The sequence below is a fragment of the Phyllobates terribilis genome, unplaced genomic scaffold (assembly GCF_046119375.1).
Source record: "Phyllobates terribilis strain yellow unplaced genomic scaffold, ASM4611937v1 Scaffold_4__5_contigs__length_816908805, whole genome shotgun sequence".
NCBI classification, from domain to species: Eukaryota; Metazoa; Chordata; class Amphibia; order Anura; family Dendrobatidae; genus Phyllobates; species Phyllobates terribilis.
The window spans coordinates 267,693,191-267,710,343 of record NW_027362764.1 but is presented as its reverse complement, the minus strand read 5'-3'; the positions used below and the strand labels follow the sequence as shown (position 1 = coordinate 267,710,343).

At 43.9% G+C, this 17,153-nt stretch overlaps 1 protein-coding gene across 3 annotated transcripts in view; it reads right to left on the bottom strand.

Annotated features, from left to right (window-relative positions):
• LOC141265316 (probable G-protein coupled receptor 141) overlaps window positions 1-17,153 on the bottom strand; it is a 115,025-nt gene that overhangs the window by 50,880 nt on the left and 46,992 nt on the right. For 2 of the 3 annotated variants that reach the window (XM_073678251.1, XM_073678252.1), the window contains exon 3: window positions 12,440-16,049. The exons of the other annotated variant lie outside the window; for it this stretch is intronic. In XM_073678251.1, the coding sequence (XP_073534352.1) occupies window positions 14,943-15,827 (885 nt within the window). In that variant the 5' untranslated portion in view covers window positions 15,828-16,049 and the 3' untranslated portion in view covers window positions 12,440-14,942. Of the gene's footprint in view, window positions 1-12,439; window positions 16,050-17,153 lie in introns of those variants that run through there. 3 annotated transcript variants of the gene reach the window in all.

The window sequence follows — 17,153 nt, the reverse complement described above, 5'->3', positions numbered from 1 at the left end:
GCTACTCTTAGTAAGCACCTGTACACACCAGTTTTCTGTTTTGGAGTGACGGTCAGTCTTTTTCGTTTATCAACTTCTTGTATGAACAGTGATATTTGTGAACAATGAGTATTCTATTGAAGTAACTGGTTCTGTTGCATGTTTCTGCATATATTTGCAGCATGACATAATGATCACATGAACCTAATGATATGCCTGACAATTTTTACTTGACTCAGTAACATGCTAATCAGCTAGCCTTAGCCACCAAACTTGTGATGTACTGTCTTATCGGCCATTGAATTGTACTGTAGTTGTGTATAGAATGTTGTGTGCAAGTCTACGGAGCGGATTCAGGAGCTGAAGCTGCTCCACTCTCAGTGAGTGCTCGCTATGGTTTACAGTGAGAACCAATCCAGCAAGCTAATCTATTTATATGGTAAGCAATGATTATGTTGTGAAGTATTGTCTATTTGGTCTTTGAATTGTACTGTAGTTGTGTATGGAAAGATGTGTAAGTCTATGGAGCGGGCTCAGGAGCTGAAGCTGCTCCATTTTATCGGTGAGTACAGGCTGTGTTATACAGCCAGAACCAGCCTTTAACAGCAGCAATCAAAGCTTTCTTTCTCTACAACATAGACATATAAATAAAGATACTAGAAATGAAGGATTTTTGTCATCTTGTCACAAAAATAGTGTTTATTTACCAAAAAGGTACCACATAAAAACTAAAACTTGCCCCATATAAAAGCAAGGACTCAAATAGCTTTATCAACAGAAAAATAAAAAAGCTATGGGCTTTAAAAGCTAGTGACTAGTGATGAGCGAGCACTAAAATGCTCGGGTACTCATTGCTCGGGTCTAGAAAATTAGAATGCTCGAGTGATTGGTCCGAGTAACGAGCCCAATGTAAATCTATGAGAAACTCAAGCATTTTACCGGCAGCCCCCCCCCGGTGGTCTGCAGAGGGCCTAAAAATTGCCCAAATCGATGGGAACAGTGCTCAAATGACATGGGAACAGCATGGGGAAGACCCCTGGAAGCATTTCTGGCTCCCAGGTCACTGCTCTCAACAATGTTGTCAGAGTTATTATGCCATTTTTACGGACTCACAATAAAACATACAAAAACTAAACCAAAATGGAACATTCTTTCCAGGGTAATGACTTGTATATAAGGCAAAATAAATATGCAAAAACAAAAATGCTCCTCCACACCTTGGGCTTTGTTCACACGTAGTGTTTTTGATGCGTTTTTGCACTTTTGCATTGCTTTCAACGGTGAAAAATGCATTCACCGAGAAATGTCATTTTAACATTTTACTAACTTATCTGACCATGTGGTGTGTGAGACATAATCAGACACATCCTGTTTCATTGATGAAGGAGGGACTCTGAAAGTCACAAACACTGTTTTTATAGGGCCATTAGGCAGCCCTTACTATTCTTAAAGACCCAGCAGTTGGCTATGCTTTGTTGTTACCATTATTAAAGAGTGGGTCTCCTATACTGTTATTGCACATGCAGTGACTGCAAGGGCTGCCAAAAATTTGAACGCACCCCAATACCACTTTGAAGAGACATAGAGGAGGGACTTAGTAAAAAAAAATGTTCACATTATAAAGGAGTGGGTCTCCTATAGTGGTAATGCCCATGCAGTGACTGCAAGGGCTGCCAAAATTTGGTAAAACCCCCAATAACAATTTAAAGACACATAGAGTTGGGCCACAGTAACGAGTACGACATGTTCCCATTAGAAAGGAGAGGGTCTGCTATTTAATTATAGGGTATGCAGTAAGTCCAACAGCTACCAAAAATTTGGAGGCACTCCAATGTCCCTAGCAAGAGACGTAGAGGTTGGAGGGCCTCCTGAAACAATGTTCACATTATTAGGAAGTGGGTCTCCCATACTGTTTGCCTATGTAGTGAATGCAATGGCTGCCAAAAGTTTGGATGAGCTCCAATGCCCCTTGCAAGAGACGTAGAGGTCGGAGCGCCTCCTGAAAAAAATGCTCCCATTATTAGGAAGTGGGTCTCCCATACTGTTTGCCTATGCAGTGAATGCAATGGCTGCCAAAAATTTGAAAGAACTCTAATGCCTCTTGCAAGAGACGTAGAGGTCAAAGGACCTCCTGAAAAAAAATGCTCCCATTATTAGGAAGTGGGTCTCCCATACTGTTTGCCTATGCAGTGAATGCAACAGCTTCGAAAAATTTGGAAGAAATCCAATCCCCCTTGCAGGAGACGTAGAGGTTGGAGGGCCTCCTGAAAAAATGCTCCCATTATTAGGAAGTGGGTCTCCCATACTGTTTGCCTATGCAGTGAATGCAACGGCTGCCAAAAATTTGGAGAAACTCCAATGTCCCTTGCAAGAGATGTAGATATGGTGATATGGTAGATATGGTGGTGATATGGTGGTGGAGGATGAGAAGGAGGAAGAGAAGAGCAAATAGACAAAATCAGGGAGCGTATTCCCATGTCTGGGTGTGAAGACAGAGGTGTATGGGAATAGAGTTAGACCTCCCCATAAAAAGACACTGTATTTGAGTTTGTTACACTGCTATCATTCGGTGGTGTTGAGAAGTCTGGCCCAATCCAGCCCTTGTTCATTTTTATAAGAGTCAGCCTGTCAGAATTTTCAGTTGACAGGTGCATGTGCCTATCGGTTATAATTCCACCAGCGGCATTAAAAACCTGCTCTGACAAAATGCTAGCGGTAGGGCAGGCCAGGACCTCCAAGGCGTAGAGAGCCAGTTCATGCCACATGTCCAGCTTGGATACCCAATAATTATAAGGCACAGAGGAATCACGGAGGACGTTGGTATGGTCGGCAAGGTACGCCCTCACCATCTTCCGAAACTTTTCCCTCCTTGTGAGAGTACCCTCAGGGCCTCTTGATGGGAGGGTCTGAGAAAATTGTCCCAGGACTTTGACAGTGTTCCCAGCCTCTGCTGGATTGTATTTGTGCCTCTTTCGCCTGTAATTCTTGGTTGTACCACAAACTGTGACCTCTGCCACCAGCGTTTTCAGATGGTAATTTTTTAAATAATTCGGCAACAAGGGCCTTCTCGTACTGCCCCATTTTATTAGGCCTGTCCTGCAAGGGAATAAGAGACAGAAAGGTCTCCTTGTAGCGTCGGTCTAGAAGTGTCACCAACCAGTAATGACTGTCACCCAAAATTTGGACAACACAAGGGTCACGAGAAAGGCAGCTTAACAAAAACTCAGCCATGTGTGCCAGACTGCTAACAGGCCAGACTTCTGTGTCCTCACCAAAAGGACAACTGACCATTCTCTCCTCCTCATCCTCCTCCTTCTACCTGTCCTCAGCCAATCCACGCTGAACAGACGGTATGACAGTTGTACAGGTAGTACTGTCTATACATCTATAGCGCAGAAAACTAGCTCCTGTTCTTCCTCCTCCTCCTCATTGTCACCCAATCCATGTTGGGATGAGATGAGGCTGGGCTGTGTGGAATCACCCTGTATGGTTCCTTGCCCCATCTCATCGTGCTACACCTGCAATGCATCTTCTTTAATTGTGAGCAGAGAGCGTTCCAGAAGACAGAGAAGCGGGATGGTGACGCTAATGGTGAGCAGAGAAGGGCTGACTGTCTTCTGCTGAAGCGTGATAACTCTAGTATGTATATATAGTGACTCCAGCAGGTCACCTATGGTTATATCTGGCATATGATAGGGAACGTACACTCAGCAATATAGGACAGCATGGGTATTCTAGTCCAGTATATATGCTGTGCTTGAAAATATGTATTGACATATCATCTATGTATGGTGTTACACCTCAAATGTTTAGTCTATATTCGACTTAAATTGTACTGTTTGGTCCTGAATGTGTCCGCCATGTGGAGAGGGTTGTTGCAGGTTTTTATTCCTCATGTGTTTTCCACACTGATTCCTGCTTTTGTCTGATCATCTATATACGAATAAATTTTGATGCATATCTTTAAAACCGTTGGCTCCTTTTTCGTTGTTGTGTTTTGTTTTGGTTGGATAAGAGCTGTAGAATGTGGGGGCCACCATGATAGACCCAGGGCCTGCAATCCTCGCGTCAGGAAGACGTGTTCCATCCCAAGGCCTGACTGGGTCCCGGCTTCCACTATATTAACCCAGTGTGCCTTCAGCAAAATGTACCGTCCCCACCCAAAAGCACTTGTCCACGTGTCCGTGGATAGGTGGACTTTCTCAGTAACTGCGTTGTTGTGGGCACAGCTAATGTTGTGGGGCACGTGCTCGTGTAATGCTTGGACGGCACACCGGGAGAAATAGTGGTGGCTGGGGACCGAGTACTAAAAGGCAACATTTCGAGCGCAAGCATTCGCGAAATGTGTGAATTTAGTAGTGTGGCCTATGGGGAGTTGGCTGCGTATTTGTGCTTGCGTTCCAAGGACTGGGGTAGGGACGTGGATGTGCTTGCTGATGGTGCTAGTTGAGAGTGGGCAACGACACGTGCAGGGCAGGAGGCATCTTTGCATGTGCCATGGACAGGGGATTGGCGTGCACTCACAACAGTGGAAGAAGCAGTGGTGTCACCCGCAGACTGTTTCTGGACCCTGAAGTTCGGCCCACTTAGTCAGGTGCTTTGCTGCCATGTGCCTGATCATACTGGTGGTGGTCAGGCTGCTAGTTTTGCTACTCCTGCTGATGCTGGCCTGGCAGGTGGTCCAAATAGCCTTTTTGGGTTTATCTGCAGAGTCTTTAAAAAACAACCTCTCGGGAAGACCTAACAGTTGTACTGGCAACTTCCATCGTGTTGGCGTTACTTCAAGCACTTTCCCACCTTGTGTCTGTAACCACCACACTGCTTCTTCCTGCCCATTGTGGTGCTACGCTTCTCTCCCCCTGTGTGCTGCTGTTCTTGCTCTGCATGTCCACCTGCCAGGTTGGGTCAGTTACTATATCATCCACCACCTCATCTTCCACTTCCGCACCCTGGTCCTCATCCTGACTTTCTGGCAATTGTGTCTCATCATCATCATCCACCTCTTGCGACAGTAATTGCACTTTCCCACCATTACCTTTGTGTGACTGTGGCTGCTCAAATATTTGGGCATCGCTACACGTGTTCTCCTATTGACTCACTTGAAGCTGGCAAGGCAAGAGGCCCGAATCTACAAATAGAGAAGTGAACAGCTCTTCTGAGTGTCCAAGGGTGGGATCAGTTGTCTCCGGGCACTCGGCATGGTGGGAGGAAGGAGGATCAGTATGAGGAATATGCGGTCCAGACTCATGGCTACTGAGGCTGTGTGGAAGGGTGGTGGTGGTGGCAAAGTGACTGGTATCCAACCAAAAACCTTTTGACACTGCTCTGGGTTCAATAGTGGTGTAGTGCGGTCCCCTAGTAATTGGGACAGGAAGGTCGAACGACAAGATGTGGGTGTTTGTTTTGGCACAATTTCAGCTTGCCCACGGCCACGTCCTCGGCATCTGCATGTACCATCACCATCACGTCCACTTCCCCGTCCCTTGCCACGCACCTTTCCCATTTTAAATGGAGGACAATATTTTCCACGTTCATGAGAAATGGCTGATTTTGGAACGCTGTTATACAATACAGACCAAAAGTTTGGACACACCTTCTCATTTAAAGATTTTTCTGTATTTTCATGACTTTGAAAATTGTACATTCACACTAAAGGCATCAAAACTATGAATTAACACATGTGGAATTATATACTTAACAAAAACGTGTGAAACAACTGAAAATATGTCTTATATTCTAGGTTTTTCAAAGTAGCCACCTTTTGCTTTGATGACTGCTTTGCACACTCTTGGCATTCTCTTGATGAGCTTCAAGAGGTAGTCACCAAAATGGTTTCCACTTCACAGGTGTGCCCTGTCAGGTTTAATAAGTGGGATTTCTTGCCTTATAAATGGGGTCGGGACCATCAGTAGTTTTGTGCAGAAGTCTGGTGGATACACAGCTGATAGTCCAGCTGAATAGACTGTTAGAATTTGTATTATGGTAAGAAAAATGCAGCTAAGTTAAGAAAAACGAGTGGCTATCCTTACTTTAAGAAATGAAGGTCAGTCAGTCCGAAAAATTGGGCAAACTTTGAAAGTGTCCCCAAGTGCAGTGCAAAAACCATCAAGCTCTACTAAGAAACTGGCTCACATGAGGACCGCCCCAGGAAAGGAAGACCAAGAGTCACCTCTGCTTCTGAGGATAAGTTTATCCGAGTCACCAGCCTCAGAAATCGCAGGTTAACAGCAGCTCAGATTAGAGACCAGGTCAATGCCACACAGAGTTCTAGCAGCAGACATATCTCTACAACAACTGTTAAGAGGAGACTTTGTGCAGCAGGCCTTCATGGTAAAATAGCTGCTAGGAAACCACAGCTAAGGACAGGCAACAAGCAGAAGAGACAAGTTTGGGCTAAAGAACACAAGGAATGGACATTAGACCAGTGGAAATCTGTGCTTTGGTCTGATGAGTTCAAATTTGAGATCTTTGGTTCCAACCACCGTGTCTTTGTGCGACGCCGAAAAGGTGAACGGATGGACTCTACATGCCTGGTTCCCACCGTGAAGCATGGAGGAGGAGGTGTGATTGTGTGGGGGTGCTTTGTTGGTGACACTGTTGGGGATTTATTCAAAACTGAAGGCATACTGAACTAGCATGGCTACCACAGCATCTTGCAGCGGCATGCTATTCCATCCGGTTTGCGTTTAGTTGGACCATCATTTATTTTTCAACAGGACAATGACCCCAAACACACCTCCAGGCTGTGTAAGGGCTATTTGACCAAGAAGGAGAGTGATGGGGTGCTACGCCAGATGACCTGGCCTCCACAGTCACCAGACCTGAACCCAATCAAGATGGTTTGGGGTGAGCTGGACCGCAGAGTGAAGGCAAAAGGGCCAACAAGTGCTAAGCATCTCTGGGAACTCCTTCAAGATTGTTGGAAGACCATTTAAGGTGACTACCTCTTGAAGCTCATCAAGAGAATGCCAAGAGTGTGCAAAGAATTCATCAAAGCAAAAGGTGGCTACTTTGAAGAACCTAGAATATAAGACACATTTTCAGTTGTTTCACACTTTTTTGTTAAGTATATAATTCCACATGTGTTAATTCATAGTTTTGATGCCTTCAGTGTGAATGTACAATTTTCAAAGTCATGAAAATACAGAAAAATCTTTAAATGAGAAGGTGTGTCCAAACTTTTGGTCTGTACTGTATATAGATAATAGATAGATATATAGATAGATATAAATATGTGATATATATTATCAGTGCTTTGTGTGTGTACCTTACTGTTCATGTCATATAGTAATAAATGAGTACATTTCTGAAAAAAAAATGACATGGGGTCCCCCGTAATTTTATTAACCAGCAGAGGGAAAGCGGAGAGCTGGGCAGATGTTTTTAGCTGGGGAAGGGAGTAATACCCATGGAGCTTCCCAGGTTACTAATATCAACCCCCAGCTGTATATTTAGCCTGTACTGGCTATTAAAATGGGGGACCCCCCAAAAAATGATGTGGGGTCCCCCTATTTTAACTGCTAGCACAGGCTACGCAGGCAGCTGGGGGCTGATATTAATAGCCTAGGAAGGGGCCATGAATATTGGCCCCCTCCGAGGCTAGAAACAGGAGCCCTTAGCTGCCCCAGAAGTGGCGCTTCCATAGGATGTTCGGTACGGACGCCAAACTTTACTGGTCAGGTTCGCCCAACACTACTAGTTACCACACAATGAGTGTAATAACTAGTTACCACACAGGGAGTGTCATAACTAGTTACCGCACAGTGAGTGTCATAACTAATTACTGCACAGTGAGTGTCATAACTAATTACTGCACAGTGAGTGTCATAACTAGTTACTGCACAGTGAGTCTCATAACAAATCACAAACAAACATCAGAGGAATTGCATTTTATTTTACCATTTCACCAACATTAAATTTTTCCTGTTTCTTTCAATCAAACCTACAACTTGCCCTACAAATATTAATGGTAATAATATATGTGCCTATTGCAGAGGCGTAGCTAGGGTTTTGGTTCAGGAGGGGTGAAATGTCTGAGTGGGCCCCTAACCAGGTAACCCTGATTACAACTATAGTGGTGCACCCAGATAGTGGATGTAGGAGACCTCAGCAGATGACCGCGCTGTTACTGAAAATAATCCTTATACAAAGACCAGCACTGATATTACCGCCATATGGTGACATATATTGATAAATGCCAATCCTGCAGAACATATAAGAGATCACAGCACAGCTATATATAGTACCTTACAGCTGATGTTCTTTCTGATTAAATTGTTCACTTTTTCCATCTGGCCCAGACCGATACGACAACTTCTCCAGCCAGGAATCAGAGTCTCAGGTCCGCAGAGATCACAATAAAAGACACATTTGACTTCTTACATTTCAGGCACCGTCCCCATCTATTCCAAACTTGCAGAAACCCCTCACCCTGCTGATACCCCAATACTGAGCCACTGCTGCTGTATGTGTCCCTATTACTGCACCTGCTGTGTGCCCTGTAGATGGTAAAACAAACCTCTAAAATATAGTAATGCTGTGTGCAACTGCCCTAGAAAACAGTGCCCACATTGTGCCCCTTAGAAAGTAATAGTGCCCTCTGTGTGCCCCTTTAACAGTCATAATAACCTGAGTTACCCTATAACGATAAATGCCCACTTAAGATTTAATAATGTCCTGAGTCTCCCCCGCCATGTACAGCTCCCCTATAACCAGTATGATGTTCTCCTATACACAATATAATTCCCCCTCACTGTATAGTACCCCCACACAGTATACTGACCCCTTAGTAGCCCCACACTGTGCAAAGACCCCACATAATCTCCCACACTGTATGATTACCCCCACACTATACAAAGACCCCACATAATGCTCCCCCCATAGGCAGAGTCTTTAGTATAATGCTCCCCCCCTCCCCATAGGCAGAGTCTGCAGTATAATGCTTCCCCCCTCCCCACAGGCAGAGTCTTTAGAATAATGCTTCCCTCTTCCCATAGGCAGAGTCTTTAGTATAACGCTTCCCCCCCTCCCCATAGGCAGAGTCTTTAGTATAACGCTCCCCCTTCCCCATAGGCAGAGTCTTTTGTATAACGCTTCCCCCCTCCCTATAGGCAGAGTCTTTAGTATAATGCTCCCCCCTCCCCATAGGCATAGTCTTTAGTATAACACTTCCCTCCCTCCTCATATGCAGAGTCTTTATTATAATGCCCTCCTCCCCATAGGCAGAGTCTTTAGTATAATGCACCCCTCCTCCCCATAGGCAGAGTCTTTAGTATCATGCCTCCCCTCCCCATAGGCAGAGTCTTTAGTATAACGCTTCCCCCCATCCCCATAGGCAGAGTCTTTAGTATAATGCTCCCCCCTCCCCATAGGCAGAGTTTTTAGTATAATGCTCCCCCCCTCCCCATAAGCAGAGTCTTTAGTATAACGCTTCCCCCCTACCCATAGGCAGAGTCTGTAGTATAATACACCCCTCCTCTCCATAGGCAGAGTCTTTAGTATCATGCCCCCTCCTCCCCATAGACAGTGTCTTTAGTATCATGCCCCCGCTCCCCATGGGCAGAGTCTTTAGGATAATGCTTCCCCCCCTACCCATAGACAGAGTCTTGAGTATAATGCTCCCCCCTCCCCATAGGCAGAGTTTTTAGTATAATGCTCCCCACCTCCCCATAGGCAGAGTCTGTAATATAATGCCAACTGCCCACCCGGAAAAAAATAAATAAACAGTACTCACCTCTCCTCCTGGTTCCCTCACGGATCAGAGCACCCGGCCCGCACACATCGTCAGCACAGCGGGCCGGGCGCCAAGTTATGATGTCAGAGAAGTAAGTCACAGAGAGGGGACTGATGGGAGAGAGTGCTGCGCTCCCTCTCTCATCAGTAAATGTGCAGCTGTGATGGGAGGGGGGCCCGTTGCTGGCACGGGGGCCCCCTCCTGCTCAAGGGCCCCATAGCGGCCGCCAGGCAATGCAGGGACACAGTCTCGCTGCTCTGCCCGGAGTATAACTGTATACGGCGTATGTGACATGCAGAAGTATTGCTATTGCTTTAAAAGCATTCAGCAACTATTAGAAGTAACACAAGCACATGAGACAGGAAGTGTTGTGTTCCAGATGCATCCAGCAACTAGAGGGGTTAGCACAGTTACAGGAGAAGGGGAGTGTTTTAGCAGAGCCCCATGGGGATTGTGGGGAAGTTGTTTACTGTCTGGCTGGAGCCGAAGAGAAAAGTGGTGTGTGTGTTCTGTATCTCACAGAAGTGCCCCTGCAAGTGAAAAGGATTTAAGTCAGGAGTGAAGCTAAGCACAGGTCAGGTAGAGTTCCTGAAGTAACAGTGCAGAGTATTGTTAGGCAGAAAGATAAAGACTGGAAGTAATGGTGCCACAGGGATCATCTCCCTCAGCAAACTCCCTTCCCTCCTCCATCTCTATGTGTTGTTAAGAATGCTGTGTTCATTAATGTGCCTTTGCATTAGAACTGTGCTGTCCTGTACTACTGGGAAGACTGTGAACTGCTGTGCTGCTAAGGAAACTGTACTGTTTGTCACTGGAGCCTGTTGCTCATGAGACTTAACTTGCACTGGCTGTGCGGCTTCTTATTAAATGCTACTGTTCTACCGTTTATGAGGACTCTTGTCAAGTGTGTCTCTTCAGCAAGTGAAACAACCTACGTGTCTGTGCCTGAGGGTCAATACCCCTGTGTACCTGAGAGAAGCTGCAGCACATGGTCTATGGTCGCCCTGAGTAACAGTTCCCCTAGGATTCCAAAGAATTCATGTAACCTGTCTCGCCCCTACCTGAACCTAGCAGCGTGGGTGTAACACGTGCTGCGCACGCCGGATACAGTTACACTAGCGTAGCACCGAGTGGGCCCCCTTTGCCCCCCGGTAGCTACGCTACTGGTCTCTTGGAAGAATGGGAGTAGAAGAAAATCAGAACATTTGGCTGTCAGTAAAGAGTTAAGTGTTTTCTGACTGTTGTGCTAATTTTAGTCTAGCACTTTCTGCATTCATTGTGCATTTTTTTTTTTAATTTAGCTCAAAACATATTGGTTGCAAAGGTGGACATGGTTTTAATCACGTGAAATGCTATGCCCAGCCACCGAATTTTCCCAGGTGAATCTGCGTGAAAAAGATGCTGTGGGTACATAGTCAACAAGTTTTTAAAGGAGTTCTCTTATGTTGTTTCTTCAGGAGCGCACCGCTCCTCTACTCTCATCTTTCTGGTTGCTTGAGAGCAGGGTGCTCCTCAAGAGTGACAGTTTGGACCAGCAGGATAGTGATGCTGCTCTTTCAGAGCTAGCAGTCTACTAGGCTACTACCGTGTTTCCCCGAAAGTAAGGCCCCCCCGAAAGTAAGGCAGGGTGGAGGGTTTCGGGGGGGGGGGTCCGCCAATGTAGGGCACCCCCCGATTGTAAGGCAGGGTAGCGGGGGGGGGGGCGGGGAATGTAAGGCTGATTGGCCGATCAGCCTGTTCGTCACAGGCTCCCTAGTCCTTGCTGGCCACCAGCTCGAGCTGTGATTGGCCAGTCAGCCGGCTCGCAGCTGATTGGCCGAATCAGCTGCGACGTCACCGCCTACAGGCTCGCTCCGATTGGTCCAGCTTCCCCGGCATCCGAATCGTCAGCCCGGCACCGCAGAGGAGATCGAAACAGAAGGAAAGTAACGGTAAGTTCCGAAACTCTCTCTGTGTGTGTGTGTGTGTGTGTACGGTATGTGTACGGTATGTGTATGGGTGCCGTATGGGGCTGTATGTGTCAGTGTGTGTACGGTACCGGTACGATACCGTGTTTCCTCGAAAGTAAGACCCCCCCGAAAGTAAGGCAGGGTGGAGGGTTTCGGGGGGGGGGGGGTCCGCCAATGTAGGGCACCCCCCGAAAGTAAGGCAGGGTGGGACTTTTGGGGGTAAAATTAATGTAAGACAGGGCCTTACTTTCGGGGAAACACGGTAGCAGAGGCAATTTTGCCTCTGCAGGATAGGAGCAGTGCAGGGGGACTGAGGCTGGTCAGATCCAGCAATATGGCCATCTTTGAAGCGGCTCAAGCCGGCTCTAAAGCATAGAATCTTCAAGCTTGCAAGAATCATTTGCTTCCTACCTAGTTCTACGTAGGTAACTGATCACTCTGAGAGTGCAAGATGGCCAGATACCTAGGCAAGAAGCTAGGTTCAAGGAGAATACCAGCAACAGAACCCTGATTCTGTTGCTGAATAATCTCCTTGAACCTGTCTTGTCCTGCTGCCAACACAGCTACTTTCTTTTTGCACTGCCGGAGGGATATCATCTTCACTAATTGGTGAGCTGGAAAAACCCTCTTTTTTTCTTTTTTTCTAGACAACAAGCTGTATATTATATAATTAAAAATTCCTCTTTACTTTGAACCTTACAATTTTACCCATTTAAGAATTTCAGACAACCCTTTTAATATGTGTGTATCGTTTATTATTACCAAATATAACATATTCATAACACTAAAATAATGTTATGTACAGTATACAAAGAAATTAAATGTTTTACAACACCATTTCATGAGACTTTGATACATTAAGGACGTTATCTATGTTTTGTTTTTTTTTCTAACAAAGAATGGTATAAAATGATAAATGTAACAAGCACTCACTTGTTAAATCTCCAGCTGCTCCTGAGTTCCCAGTGAATCTTTATTTACTTTATTGCAGCAATCATGTTTGTACATCCACATACTCTTTGCAGACATCAACTGTGATGTCTGTATGTATGGCACAAGATTCTGAGGCCAGTGAATGAATGTCATGGATACATGGCCCATAATTACTGCTTTATCGGATTTTTAATACCGTTTATTTGCTATTAGATAAAATATTTTAATTACTGGTTAACACCTTCAAGAGGTTTAGAAGTTCTACAACCTATGCCCATATACACTATTAGGGCACATGAAGGTAATAGTGGGAACCCTCCACTGGGAGAGATGCTACAAAGAGTGTTTCTCTCATTCATGTATTACACATACACTAACTGATATAAATAAGTGTTGTGTAAGGCCAAATTCAGACATGGAGTGTCTGTTGCAGATTTTCCATTTTGCCGAGTATAGCAAAAAGCTTTAGCATATATATATATATATATTATTTATTATTATAGCGCCATTTATTCCATGGCGCTTTACATGTGAAAAAGGGGTAGAATACAAGAACAATTACAATAATCTTGAACACAATGTGACAGCGACTGGTACAGGAGGAGCGAGGACCCTGCCCGCATAAAAAATTGGCATAGATTTTCTATACTATAAAGTACAATGAGTTAAATTCACTAAGAGGTATGGCTCTCTTAATGAATTTGGCTCTTCTTTCAACTCTTATGTGTCAAAGGCAGAAATGTATGAACATTCCTAACATAATTTACAATACTTGTGAAGTTTGTTGGATACTATTGGCCATATTCCCCTCCTCGCAGTGAAGCTCTACCCACATTTTAAAAAGTTGGTGATGATATCAATTGCGCAAAACTTTTGCAACATTTTTCCTCCAGAATTCTGCTAGAAGCTGCTTGATGAATTGGACCCCTTATTTTTAGCGTTCGCCTCAAACCAGCAAGAAAAAGTTTTAAAGAAGCAAAGTTTTTATCCTCTTAATATATTGCAATCATAATATTATACAGCACTGTGTACTTACAATTGCTCATTTTACCTTTCTACCCAGTTAATTCTTCTCTTTTCTCTGCTCTATTTAGAACCAGGAAGTCTCTTGTCCCTGCATTTATCAGTCCTCTCTTCAACTCCTGATCCAGCTGCTCCGCTCCTCCCCCTGCCAGGGACTTTTGCAGTGATTATGACTCATGCAGTGAAAATTGACCTCCTGTTTCTACATAGAGCTTAGAAGGATTCAGCTAGTCAGTTTTTAATCACGTGATGTCATAGACCTAATGGAAAACAGAAGAACCAACTCGGTAGAAAGGCAAAGTGTGCAATTGTAAGTACACAGTGCTATATAATATGATGATTGTAATACATTAAGAGAATAAAAACTTTGAAGGGATGGGTGCTTCTTTAAGTGTGAAGATTAAGTGCTGACCTGGGGAGTTTTTTACGTTACGTTGGGCTGATGTACAATGGCATAGAGTTTGTACAGCTCTTTTATTATGGAGCAGTATAACCCATGTGCTCTATTATACAGGCCATGTTGAATTTAGACTATGTATTTTTTTCCCAGAAGAAATGCTTCTAGGGAAGAATACCTTCATATATGCAGAGTCCGATGAAGCATGCTACAATATTTTTAGTTTTCCACTTGTGGCAGCCCTATTAAAGATCCATAAAAAGCTTCATGATACAGCCTGTATATAAGTCCTAAGTCAAAGTTAACTTTTTTAGTGTCAAAGACATAATAATTTTTAATAAAACAATTGTAAAATACCTTTTAAGTAAGAAAGATGCTGTTAATTTTCGATTCTCTCAAAGCACCTGTCCCTCACTGGAGGACCCAAACATATACAAACCATGGAATACAGATTACAGCAGATTCAGGAGCAGATATATCATATGTGCAACCTGTGCAGATGCACTGGGGCTCCTGTAGATAATGGGGGCCCACTGAAACCCTACAAGGAGCTGAGCAGATAGCTGAGAGCAAAATGTCCCTTTGCATTCTGTAAGGCATATAACTAACTATAGAATTCAATTGCACCAGGTGCCTCCATCCTTGGTGGCCACAACAGGACTAAATCCTGGCCACTTGGCTTCTGGTTTTGTGTTTGACTGAGTTATGTATAAAGATGCTGATTTCTCATTTCAATAAATCCTCCTTCTGTCGAAGCGCTGGCTGTGGCAAAGAAGGAGGCTTGTGAAATAAGCAGTCAGATGGCCTTCTTTACACTTGGCTCTGGTTTTGTGCAGCTACAGTAAACTCTGAAGTACTAGAATAGCAGCAGGACCTAAAACAGCAGTGTCTACCAGAAGATCACGTTTACTCTTCTTAGATAATTTCATCATGTCCAAAATGGTATAAACTTCAAAACCTTTTGGTAATAAGTTTTTACTGCAAAGACAAGAAAATCTAAACAGCTGAGTGCAGTTATGCTCAGACATATTTCATTGACATAGAAGCATTCCTTTGCATGGTACACATAGTAAATTTTTAACATATGGAAGGGAAAGAAACATATTATCATCACCAAAACAAAGAAGAGACTTTTAAGTTGGACCCAGGTTTCCTGATAGGCAAGAATAGGTCTCTTGACTTGTTTTATGACCTTAACAATTATAAATATCTGTACAGCCAAAAGACAAGAAACCACTATGAATATGATGACAGAGAAGATATAGTTCACTATAATCACAGCTTGGCTCTGAAATGCATCTTGAAACTGGAAACACTCTGTTTCATTGAAGTTAGCAGATTTACCATATTGTGTGAAAACCAAGGGTAGGATTATAATGGATATAAAGATCCACGTTGCTCCACTGACTCCAAATGAGTGGAGTGTCCTGTAAAACTCAATTTTGTCTGTTTTCTTAAAGAAGCTGATGTATCTCACGGACAGCATGATGACGTAAAATATAAAAGAAACATAAATATGGATGTGTGTCATAGCGCTTACTATTCTGCAGAAGAAAAGTCCATAGCTCCACCTCTTCTGGACATAGTATGCAATGCGAAAAGGTACCGAAATAAGAAAAATACCATGGACCACCAACAGGTTGATGACTGATGTAGTTGTCACAGACAGTCTGTTTGTGCCAATTATCAAGAAGATCATAAGACTTGTTCCTGTTATTCCTCCAATAAAAATGACTATATACATTGTAATCAGAATGGGATATGCAACACTAGGGTCTATAAAGCAAGATGTTTGGTTCATTTCTTCTTCCATATTGTATTTTTCTTAAATTATTGACTGATTGAACTTTATTCTGAAGGGCATTTCATATGTGTTTCACATAATTTGGTTACAATCTTCTATTTTCTGCACATTAGCAAGAAGGTAACATATCAGTAACACTGGATTCTACATCATTGGATTACATGGATTATGCCCATTGTCCAGGGATTATCAAAAAAGTATTCTTTTTTGGGTGTCTTCCATCTTCTCCTCCTAAAGATCAAATGGGAATTAAATAGTTACATCAGTTGCAAAAAAGATATCTGTTCATCAAGTTTAATTGGGGTAACATCAACCTTAGGGGCATGTGAGGACTAATCTACAGGCTGTGCACCTCCCTAACTGAAAGCAGCAAATTGGCAAATATGTCAACCAAATTGTTGGTGGAAACAGTGGTCTGGTGGTCCAGTGACACAAAGGACAAACATATGAATATTTTAACACATTATTTGATGTTTTCTTATGAAAATGCATTATGTAAAAGCAGGAGTGGTGTATGACATGTCAGACTTCAGTGGATTAAACCAGAGTGCAGGCTGACAGGTTGAGAAACAGCTCATTACTCCTGCCTCTTTTGTGCATTTTAACATGACAACATGTCATATGAGTGTTAAAGGGATTGTCCAGGACTTTAGCATTGATGGCCTATCCTTAGGAAAAGGTCATAAATGTCTGATCGGTTTAGGTGCAATACCTGGCTGATCAGCTGTTCCCGATGCTGGCGGAAATGCACAGCACAGCATCAATGGAATAGTGGCCATGGCTGGGTACTGCACATCCACCCACTATTGATTCAAATAGAGGCGGATATGCAGTACCCAGCTGCAGCCACTATACATTTAGTGGAGTTGTGCTGTGCAGCTCTGCAACTGAACAGTTCCAGACTCCGCACCCCCACTGATCAGACATTGATGATCCATCCCAAGGATAGGCCATCAATGTTAAAGTTGACATCATCACGCCAGCATGTACGCGCTGGCCACAAGAAAAAGTGGAGCCCCAGGGACCGGAGCAGAGTGACGGGGAAATGGGAGCGAGGTATGTTTTTCTTTTTTAATATGTGTATGGGATGTTTGCCTGTGTATCGGAGGCTATGTGGGAGCGCATGCTATACATAGTAGGCTGTATGGGGGCTCATATTTTATATAGGAGACCATGTAAGAGCTCATTCTGTATGTAGAAGGCTATGTGGGGGCTCCTACTGTTATAGGAAGCTACTGTATGTCTGGGCTCATACTGTATATAGGAGGCTATATGGGGGCTCATACACTATATAGTGGCTATGTTGGAGCTCATACGCTATATAGAAGAGTGATG